Raw genomic sequence first — 11,778 nt, 5'->3', positions numbered from 1 at the left:
GACCCACAGCCACCCCCAAACCCAGACCCACACCCACACCCAGACCCACAACTAAACCCACACCCAGACCCACAGCCACCCCCAAACCCAGACCCACAACCAGACCCACAACTATACCCACACCCAGACCCACAACCACACCCACACCCACACCCACACCCGCTCCAGTGACCATGTCACCCCGTCCTCCAGAATCTCCACTGGCTCCTTGTTGCCCAAGTTTAAAGTCCTCCTCCTCGCCCACAAGGCCTCCATGACCAGGCTCCTCACAGACTTGCTACACCGCTACAAACCCGCTAATATCACATCTTCTGTTAAATGCTAGTCTTATTTCACTTGCTTTTAATATTTTTATGTGTCACTTGTATTGCTTCACTTCTTATTTTTGTGCAATGTCCTGGTTTTAGAGTACTTTGGAAAGCACTGTGTAAATAAAATATATGATTAGTAGCATCATTCTTTAGTCTTTCTACAATGAATTTATGGACGTGTCACGTCCTGACTTGATCTTTCCAACTCAGAAACACGTGATGACGTCGGAGACGTGGCTCGATCGTCAGGTGAGTGTGTGAGTCCAGATGGCCTTTACGATCTTTGATGAGGATATTTATAAGCCTATTTTATTATTGAACACCGCTCATTTTCATGTTTATTTATAAAATATATAATAGTAAATCAGGCTGGGTATAATATTTGATACCCGTACCAATACCAGTACCGTGACTTTGACACCGGTTCCTAAACAATACGACATGGAGGGAAAAAAGAAGGAAATGGACATCAACACAACGACAATGTTCATATTAACACTTCACGTTGGCATGTATTAATTAATAATGCTCACCAAAATAAACAGTGGCTGTATTTAGACAACCAAGGAGATAGGATCCTTTTGTCGTGAGTGTGTGTGTGTGTGTTTGTGTGTGTGTGTGTGTGTGTGTGTGTGCGTAGCTTAGTAGCTAACCTTAGTAACCTAGCTACTAAGGTTACTGAGGTTAGCTAGATAGCTACTAAGCTACACACACACACACACACACACAGGCAGATGTGAGGTAAGTGGACCCGCAGCCCAGTCTAGTGTAATCCCTCCCAGCATGCCCAGTAGGAGTGTTATTCTGAACCTTGTCGTTGTCTGTTGATGTCGATTACTGCAGGTTCTCCTTATTGTTTGTTGGGTTTTCAAACTTAAGATCTTGAACCGCCATCTTTGAAACTGGAGATCCTCACGATCTCCAGTGTTTGTCCCCAGTACATAAAATAGCATTTTGTTGTCCTCCCTTTCACCTCTGGGGCTCCGTAGTAAACAACATCAAGAACAGATCAGAAAACAGGGCGGCTTCCTGTTCCAATGTGATACATTTAAAAACTAAAAGACATTAGACACATTAGAAATAAAGTCTTGTTTGTAATATACGACTTTTTAAAATAAAAACCCGCCATTGGAAAACTTTACAGTACAGAGAAACACTTCTGGAATTCTTCTTGCAGACTACCAATGCTAGGGAAGAACTAGTAGCCAACATATGTTTGTTAAGAGTCCAAGATTTATTTCACCAACCAATCAGGGATGCATGACAATGAAAAACTTGTCCAAAGGTCCCTTATCCGTTTTTAGCTCCCCCCCCCATTATTTTACCAAATGTCTTTCATGGGTATTTTACTACCTTCTCTTGCTACAACACTACAATTTCAAAAAAATGTAACATTGTTTTTTTTATTCAACATTGTCAATATATTCAATGCACATAACATATCATATATTTCCTGTTCTACTGGCCTAGGTGTCTACATGACTACTAACCACATTTAACTTTTAATGTCACTGTCTATGGTCGCTGATTTTGTCTTTCCCTAGAACGAGGAGCCAGTATTTTCGGAGGATTGCTCAGCGTTCTTCATCACTATGCCCTTAAAACAACACGGTGGTCCTGGAGCATTCAACCAAATCATCATGATCTCTAACCAAGTAAGACTATTACAAACTTTTAATGAAATTAATACATTTAGTAAGGTGATTTTACTGTTCAAATGAAATTTTTTGTCTCCTTGTGTTTCCTCTTATCTGTCCTGGGGGCTTTCCAATTATTCATACTGCTCGTATGATTTCACTTTGAAGTCTCATCATTTTAAATTATATTCTACCTACATATCCTGAGACACCAGAGAATCAAGACTACCTGCAGTAGAAGAAAGAATAAATTAAGGGGGGAGTTGTACAGTAGCTCTGGAGGCATTGGGTTCCTTGCCAGATTGGTTCAGTTTCTGTGGAAACAAGTAGAACAAAAGTTTACATTTTTAAAATCAACCTGAACATAAGTGCATCCCAGCAGGAGCATGTAGGGAACGTGAGGTCATGTTAACAGGCTCTGTCTGCTCCGGGCGCCCGGAGAGCTCAGTTGGTAGAGCAGGCGCACATACACAGAGGCTGACTCCTCAACACAGCCGGCCTGGGTTTGACTCTGATCTGCTTGTCATTGCCCCCCCACCCTCTCGCCTTTCATGTCTTCAGCTGTCCTGTCAAATAAAGAACTAAAAATGCCTTAAAAATCATCTTAAAAACCCAAACCTGCTCTGTCTGCTCTGTTTGTCTTCGTTCTGGTGCTTCTCTCTCAGTCCGACGGTCAAGAGGTCAACCTCCGCCACCTGACCTCAGGAAGCTGGGACGTCTCTACAGTCCTGGCATATGATGAGAGCACAAACTCACTGTGAGCATGCGGTATTGATATCTTATACCATATGGACACCATGCAATGTGATATACGGTACAACATGAACTCTTGGATAACGGGTTAATTGTGTCTCTTTCAGTTATTTCCTGAGTACAGAGGAAGGCTCAACACAGCGGCAGCTGTACAGGTGAACCTTATTGATTTGACTTGTTTGGAGGGAGAGAAATCACCTTCCTTCATTAAAGGGTAATTTAGGTAATTTTTAACCTGGACCCTATTTCCCAGTGCATTGAAACTGGTCCAGTTTTTAGCGATAACGCTGTTCCCAGCATCCGCAAACCACGCTGCAACGTATCTCTGAAGGAGAAATACATTTGAAACATGAATATAAACGGGGACAGAAACACACAAAACTAGTTAAACTACAGTGTTGAACTTCTATTTGATTTGAGCGTGGAACACAGAAGTTTTAAATCTTCTCAAATCAATTCATTTTGCACTCACACTGTTTTTCCTCAACCAGAGTCTCCACTGTGGATCCATTTCGTAAAGACTGTCTCACCTGCTCTCTCTTCAAATCAAAGTGCACCTTCTACGACGCCGTCCTCAGTCCCAGCTATCGACATGTGCTTCTCAACTGCAGAGGTAACACCTCGTTATGACCACAACCACACAACCGAGCGCAGATCTAACAGCTGACTCACAGTCCCTTTAATTGGGTCACATGTTGCACTTCCACACACTCATGTGGCTCTTGAATGCTGTCAGAAAGGTCGCGATATTAAATTAACTTTAATGAAATGATCTTAATTATGCTCAGTTTGAGAGTTTCCAATCTTAATCTTCCATGCCGAGTTAATGTGTATTTATGAACAGTCCAACATTAAAAACAAGGGCTACTACACACTAAAATAGTTATTTGAACAAAGTAGGTCCATGTTCAGTGTAAGAATCTACAGTCTGCACCTCACATAGGAAAGAACTCCATGTTTACATAAAACGTAGTTACTATTCAGCCTATTACATCGGTTTATAATATAATGGTTGATATTTACTTTGTGTTTTCTTCATTTTAGTGTCTTATGGTCGGTGTAATGTGTTAATGTAAAACATTTTGATACAGTGTAAAAATGCATTTCCTGACCTGAGCTACCTCCCCCCCCCCCCTTCCAGGTCCTGGAGTACCCCAGACTACTCTCCACAGTCTAAGTGATATGAAGAGTAAGTACTCTGACACCGACAGTGACTGAACTAACATACTATTTAGACTTTTTCTGTCATCTGCGTCAGGCAGACGCTGATTTTCTGAGTGTGTGTCCTTTGTTTCTGAAAAGTGTTTTAAACAATTACTTCCTTGGAGATTAAATCGCTAAAACAATAACATTAAGGGTTAAGTGATGGCTCGATAACTCGACGCCACGTTGGGCAAGTAATTGTTACGGTGGGGGCTGAGGTGAGGACCCAAATGCAATAGGCAGCAGGGAGCTTCAGTAAAGCGTTTATTGAAAACACAACAAAGGAGAAAAAGGCAAAAATCCAAAAGTTCCAAAAAACCAAAACCGGCACGGGGGAGGACGACAACAAAGGGGAAAACTCCACAAGGAACACTCACGAGGGATGACCAGGAAAGACTCACAGGGAAGGCAGGAGCACAGGCACTAAAACGCAGACTGGGGAAGCTGACAGGCAGGAGGACTCGACGTGGACAGCAACAGCACACAATGATCAAGCACTAGACAAAAGGAACACAGAGGTTAAATACACAAGGTAACAAGGTAATGGGAAACAGGTGGGACGTCAGGTGAATCACATTAGGGCGGGGCAGGACAATCAGACAAACAAAGTGAAGCTAGACTAGACAAGACAAGACAAGACAGGAAGCTGACTGTCAAAATAAAGCAGAAAGTAGAACAAACAGACACAGGGCAACAAGACAGGGCCAGGGACACAGGACCATGGGGAAAACAGAGAAAAACACAAGGAGGCCAAAGAAAGGGAAACACACACCCAAACAAAAACCTCAAACCACAACAGTAATATTATTTGGTGCAAAGGTTTTAAGGATTGTTTTCTAACATTGTATGATAAATCCCGCTGTACTAGATAGGAACCAACTTACAGTTACACAATGATTTCCAGGTATGTTAAAAAAACAATCCTACGTTAACAAGGCTTTTTATTAAAGGGCTGTTAAAGTGTTTGCATAAAATATGCCTCATTTAAAATTATTGCAGGTTTAGAAACTAATAAATACGACTCAAACTCTTTTACATTGTATTTATTGTATTTCAGCCAGAAAAAACAATTTGCTGAGGGGCGAGTATGATTTAAATTTGGGCAATTCTTTTTCAATTAATCAACTTGGAAAGTTGAAATGAAGGTAACTTTGAACCTCGGTACACATACTACAGTACACACCTGTACAGCTGCTTCTATACATACGACAGTCGGGGGTCTACATTTCCATCCTACTTTACTTTTATATGCTTATTTCTAATTAGAAAATGTTGGCATGCTAAACTAAGATAGTAAACAAAAAACTAGGACCTGCTAAACATTACTCAGCATCACGATGACATTAGCATTTAGCTCAAAGTACACCTGTGGCTTCGTACAGCTTCATAGTGCCACTAGCTGGGTGGGAGACATACTCCAGTACACACTTACAGCTGCTTCTATACCTACTACAGTCAGGGGTCTGCATACACACGTACACTATAAAACATGATGGTTACAAGTAGGAAATTGGTTAGTTTTTAACAGGGGGAGTGGAGCCTGTTTGTCTAATTCACCTGCAACTACACTCTTTTGGTTCTGTATTTTTAATATTTTAATAGTTATCCATTGGATGGAGGATGCTATTAAGGATGAGGCCTTAAGTGCATGACATGTTGTTGAGTGTGCATCAGAGACTCTCAGAAGAGCAGCGGGGGACTCCGCAGTAGAGAAACAATCACCTTCTCCACTCCTTCAGGCTCAAAGATGGAGGGATGTGGATTATTCCACTCCTGTTGTATCACACCTTCAGTTACATGTTGTATAGCGCGTTTTTATCTTGTGTGGCTTTAAATGTGTGTTTGATAACATACGTGTTCGATGAGTTATTCAGGATTTGTTGGTATGAGTTTTCATCTAGCTAAAGTAACTCTTCTTCTTGTCCTGTCCTCCAACAGAACACACGCCTGTGTCTATGAACACAGTATTAAGACATGCACTGATGCACAGGACAATGCCAAAGTGGGAAAGAAGAACTGTACAAATCAACAACTTTGGTAAGACATTGCTCTCATCTTTAGCCATGTGCCGGACTTTAATGTTTACGATAATGATTTTTTGGTCTCTAACTTGGCCTATATTCTCATCATTATGACCACAATAACCATGTGTGCAACAAACCATGTTATCTTATCCTATTTTTAATACTTGCTACGTAATAAGGATATAAATGCAATACAAAAACTGACAGAAGGGCCAGATTGGCAAAACAGTAACATTATAAATTGCCTGCTATTTCAGATATATAAATATAAACATATATATATATATATATATATATATGTATGTATTACCTAAATCACAAAACCTAGCACCATATACATACCGTTCAGCACCACGGATAGCACCACAGACATACAGTTCAGCACCATGGATAGTACCATAGACATACAGTCCTTCACCATGGATAGTACCATAGACATACAGTTCAGCACCACGGATAGCACCACAGACATACAGTTCAGCACCACGGATAGTACCATAGACATACAGTTCAGCCCCATGGATAGTACCATAGACATACAGTTCAGCACCACGGATAGTACCATAGACATACAGTTCAGCACCATGGATAGTACCATAGACATACAGTTCAGCACCACGGATAGCACTACAGACATACAGTTCAGCACCACGGATAGCACCACAGACATACAGTTCAGCACCATGGACAGCACCATAGACATACAGTTCTTCACCATGGGTAATGCAATGACTCAGGCAGGTAAGACTAACATACTCACCCAAACACCCCCTCTGACCCTGCACTCTCTGTGCTTCTAGGGGATAGACAGGTGGGTGGCAGGTTAGCAAGAGATAAAAGGCCTTTGGAGGAGCCATGTCAGATGGGAGCCCAGAGATCCAAAGTTAAATGCACGTAGGATTAATTTATCTACTAAACATGTTATTTTGGGTGTTCAATGATTTTCATAAAACCTGTTGATTCTTGTTCATTCAGGCACCGCATTCTCATGAACAATAGGCAACTACTGAAGTTTAGCAATCTTCACAGTCAATCAAAGGTGCAATGTGTAATACTGAAAGCCTGTGTTTAAAATAGTTAAATTCAACATACCGGGGCGAGTCGCCTCCCCAGCCCTTTCCTCCCTAGGCTCGAAGTTCCTGTTGGTTGCCAGGCTGAGAATGCAGCGTCCACAACAATGTTCCCAGATGTATAAAATGTATAAAAGTCCATGTTCACCTGGAGCTACCCGATCTTCCCGATTTACAGCCTCCTCTCTTGGCTTAAAATGCTGTTAGCAGTAAGTAGCGGTAACGTTAGCAGTTAGCAGGGTTAGCGTGGCGGCGTTAGCCAGGACCGGTTGGGATAACTTTACTGGCTTGTTATCTGTCTCCATTGATCCCGTTCGTTTGTTTGCTGCTTTAATGGCTGTACTAACGTTACAGCTGTAAGACGCTGGGTTTACATGGTTACAGGTCGATCTGGCAACCCGGCCTGGCTCTCCAGCGGGGCAGTGGATAAGAACCCACAGGCCAAAACACAAACAGAGAAGAAAAGAAGAAATACTGGCATTAGCATTGTCAGAAAAGACTTTTTACGCATGTTTCCTTAATAACTGATGATGCATTGGGGTCAATCTTGGATTTATTACAGTAAATATATTACATATTGGACCTTTAAGCAGATAAAAGGTGAGCCAGGTCAAGTACTCCCAGGACACAAACAAGCGTTTCTTGGGTGAAAGTCTTGTTTTCTTCCGGAGGCACAAACTCTCAAAAAATGTATGTTAAAGCTACAGTGAAGCAAAAGCATTCCAACTTAAAGAAGCCTGTCTGGTCTTTACTATGAATGATGAGTACAGACCTCTGATGACTGGTGAAGCTATTCTGTTGACCTGACCATGCAGCGTGTTGAGCTTTGAAGTATCAGAATGATCCAGGTACATGCAGTGCATAACAATAATTCCCGTTGTGACTCATCTTCATAAAAATGCACTCTGGACTGAATGGTAAGCTGTGAATTAGTTTGCTTTCACACTTCAGCAACTTGAACCATTTAACCGATCCCTTAAGAGTGTCAGATGGTGTGGTTTCTTTTGGGCGGTTTGAAAGCTCATTCAAACTCTGGTCCGCCGGAAGATAGGGGACTCGGATTACTTCAAAAAGGACTAGAGTTTGGTTGACTTTAGATCACAATGCAAAACAATCCACAAATAGTGGAAGGGAACCAAAAAACAGTGCATTTACTAGCCTGTGATTTCAACCTTGCAGACAATTTACGCACATGATTTTAGAGATGATAACTTTGAAATCCATAACTTAACATGACCACACACTGCTCATTGCCTGTGTGACAACACATAATCTCTCTCTAATCAGGGCGGCCTTCTACGGCACCCGCCGTCTGTCGGCTGCTCACACAAAACCCGAGACTTTCAGGGTGGAGATGTGGCCTGGACCCAAACGCAGAGAGAGCAGGCGAAGTAGAAAGTGCTTTAATATTTATTTAACAAAAACAAAACACAAATCAACAAAAGATGTCCAGCAAAACAGCAGGCAACGAAATCCAGAATGAGGAAAAAGACAAAACAGGAACACTGAGACTAAACAGGTAGACGAAACACACAGACGCTTATAATAAGTGTTATAATAATCGGACAAGAGACGACAACAGACCAGAGACTAATACACAGGGGGATGAGAAGATAAGAAACAGGTGAGACACGTTAGACAATCACAAGGGCGGGAAAACTAAAGACAGGAAGTCAAACTAGACAAGACAAGGGAGGAAACAGAGACTTCAAAATAAAACAGGAAACAGAAAACATACAAAAACGTTATAGATTTGGTGTTGCTCCATTATTTTGAAGAGCAAAACGGCCAGTTTTAACCCCCCAGGGACCAGATCCACCGCGTGACACTTGTTTCCAATGTTTGTTTCCTTTGATAAAGCGCAATGTTCCAATTTTACCCCCAAATCGCACAGTTTACCAAACTACAGGTGGGAGAGCGCCCTAAGAAACGTTAGTAAAAGGAAATGTATTATAAATGTACTGTATATGCAAATGAATGACAATATATTAACGTTAGAAAACTGTGTTTTGCAGCACTTCGTCTGGAGCTACTTGTCCCGATATCTCTGGATGAAAAAAAGGAGCACCCACTTCTACTCATTCTGTATGTATTTGTATTGTTTTATTAATTTGTAAACAAGGCAGAATAATGTCATTCAATAATGTATAAAATGAAGAAGCTGAGAAGTAAAAGGTTGGAAATCAAGCAGCACATTTGGGACTTCAATCAGAGATTCCAAACTTGAGGTTGCAAGATCCATTTGAAGGTCTGGGTGATCACAATAAACATACTGTACTTATCTTTACTTTTGTTCGTGTAAACTACTTCTTAACAACTCTTTAAATATTCAAATAACACAAGGAAACCAATCAGCCAATGGCTGAGCTGGCTTCCAGCTGGGAGATACAGATGGTTTCAAATGTTGCAGGTCTGGTTCATGGTGTTAATTTTTAGTGATGACCAAGTAAAGCTTTGTGAAGCTTTATGAAGCCATTTTCTTTATTTTCTGATGGCCCTCTCCTTTAATCACAGGGTTGAAAGCACACTAAATGTTCTTTAAACCCAGAGCGGCATCTAGTGGGCTCAGAAAATAAAGGCAATGGTTCAGGAAGCTTCATGAAGCTCCGTTTGGCCATCACTAGTTTCTTTACTCCAGAATGCATGTTTTCTTTGGGTGACGAACAGTGTAGCTGAGTTACTGTGCCGATTTATGGCAACATTTTGGATTTTAAGCCAAAAAAAGAGTTTTTAAACACTGCAGGAAAACAGTCATGGCTTTCAGGTGCATCCCCGCCAACAAGTGTCTTAGAGTCGCTGCACTCTCTCACATTGATTGTCTCAAGGCTGATTCATGGTTCTGAGACTCAGAAGAGTTTTCCCCGAAGCCTACCTAAGTGGCCTGAAGTGTATTCTTGTAGTGTGTCTGCATCGATCTCATCAAGAGAATTGCAGGGCCAGCATGTGTGTGTGTGTGTGTGTGTGTGTGTGTGTGTGTGTGTGTGTGTGTGTGTGTGGGGGGGGAGTGTGTGGTTGAGCGAGTGAGAGAGTGACGGTGATTAGCTTCGGAACGAGTAGCGTCTCCTAGTGAGAGAAACACAGTGTCTCTCCTGTTCTTTCTGATCAGGGCGGGACATCTGGAGGAGACGTTAGCCCGCTCCCTGATTTCATGTTGTCATGGAGAAGAACCAGGAAACGGGGGGGGAAATGCAACGCTACCAAGCCACGGGCGAGCGAGTTGCGTTGCGTAGTGTAGTTGGAGAGTCTGATTGTGTTTAATTGTGCAGCGACAGCTAGTGGTTACACTGTGTATTCTGTCCGGTGCTTGGCTTCATATCCAACCAGTTTAAACAGCCTGAGCCTGCTGGTGAAAACATGCAACCAATGGGGAGGGGCTGCATGTAGCCATAGCCTCGTTGTAAGGGGTTGGGGACCACAAAACCTTTTTCATTTTTTTTTGGAAGATTTTTTTATGGAATCCTATTTAATCCTTAAAGGACAATTCCGGTTGATTCCAACACGTAGCTCTTTAGTTTATAAATGTGGAGGTCTGTCAGTAGAGAGAATAACTAACCAATCAGGTCTGTCAGTAGAGAGAAAAACTAACCAATCAGGTCTGACAGTAGAGAGAAAAACGAACCAATCACGTCTGTCAGTAGAGAGAAAAACTAACCAATCGGGTCTGTCAGTAGAGAGAATAACTAACCAATCAGGTCTGACAGTAGAGAGAAAAACTAACCAATCAGGTCTGTCAGTAGAGAGAAAAACTAACCAATCAGGTCTGTCAGTAGAGAGAAAAACTAACCAATCAGTGCTGTCTACACCGAGTTATCCTCCTGCTAGAGTTAGCACCCAACAGGCTCAAACAGGGCACGTTTTAAACGTGTTTTTAGTCTCTAAACATGTTCAAAATGTCATTAAAAGTGCCCCCCCATGTGCAGTGATTCTTTCCGAGGGAACACAGTGAATCTGACTGCAGGAAATGTGACAGAAAAGCATACAAGTTGTGTTAAATTAGCTGTGTTTGATTCCGTATAGCCTCGACTTGGAATCCACCAGAATCCTCCTTAAAGGGGACTTAAGACTCTCTCTAATAACGCATGCTGTCCTTCCACAGTGACAGCGCCCCCGGTGGCCAGGCGGTGTCGGACCTCTTCTCTCTGAGCTGGGACTCTGTGCTGGTCAGCTCGGACAGCGTCATCGTGGCTCGTCTGGACGGCCGGGGCAGCGGCTTCCAGGGTCAGAGGGTCCTGCACGACGTCCACCAGAGACTGGGGACCGTGGATCTTCAGGACCAGATCAACGCTGTGGAGTACGTTTTTTAACATTTTATTTCATAGTCTAATTGATTCTACAAGATGGGGTTAACCAACTGTCTACAGTGTAGCATGGGGTCCTCCACATGAGGCTCAAATCTGCTGCTGGTCTTCATGTTGATGGTGTATATCGCGGGTACATTAGTTTGTTGCAGCAGCCCAAGCACATACATAAAGACACACTGGGCAAAAAAGGAATTAATAAGAGGCATGTACAACTAGAAAAGGAACAAAAAAGTGGCAAATAAAAACGTTAGAGCAAGAAAGAGACCATTACGATCCTAATCCTGTCATACAGGATGTCTAAACTGTGAAAGTGAGCAGATATTTGAAATGAGTGCTAACACTGTGCTGACAGAAAGATGGATCAAACGCCAACATTTGTTTGAAGTCTTATAACTTATTGGGAAGGAAAGTAGTGCTTAGTGCAAAAATCATCAATTTATAAGAGTTTAATAATTTATTAACTCAATTGTTTGTTTTCC

General features: G+C 42.1%; 1 protein-coding gene across 1 annotated transcript in view; it reads left to right on the top strand.

Annotated features, from left to right (window-relative positions):
• The window catches only part of LOC117952549 (inactive dipeptidyl peptidase 10-like), a 103,670-nt gene that overhangs the window by 84,140 nt on the left and 7,752 nt on the right, over window positions 1-11,778 (top strand). The window contains exons 12-20 of the mRNA XM_034884929.1: window positions 522-560; window positions 1,856-1,966; window positions 2,614-2,705; window positions 2,809-2,856; window positions 3,193-3,314; window positions 3,843-3,890; window positions 5,843-5,941; window positions 9,014-9,083; window positions 11,095-11,289. Of these exons, the coding sequence (XP_034740820.1) occupies window positions 522-560; window positions 1,856-1,966; window positions 2,614-2,705; window positions 2,809-2,856; window positions 3,193-3,314; window positions 3,843-3,890; window positions 5,843-5,941; window positions 9,014-9,083; window positions 11,095-11,289 (824 nt within the window). The remainder of the gene's footprint in view (window positions 1-521; window positions 561-1,855; window positions 1,967-2,613; window positions 2,706-2,808; window positions 2,857-3,192; window positions 3,315-3,842; window positions 3,891-5,842; window positions 5,942-9,013; window positions 9,084-11,094; window positions 11,290-11,778) is intronic.

Source organism: Etheostoma cragini, chromosome 11 (assembly GCF_013103735.1).
Source record: "Etheostoma cragini isolate CJK2018 chromosome 11, CSU_Ecrag_1.0, whole genome shotgun sequence".
NCBI classification, from domain to species: Eukaryota; Metazoa; Chordata; class Actinopteri; order Perciformes; family Percidae; genus Etheostoma; species Etheostoma cragini.
The sequence above is the reverse complement of the archived record's forward strand: the minus strand, read 5'-3'. Positions and strand labels throughout refer to the sequence as shown.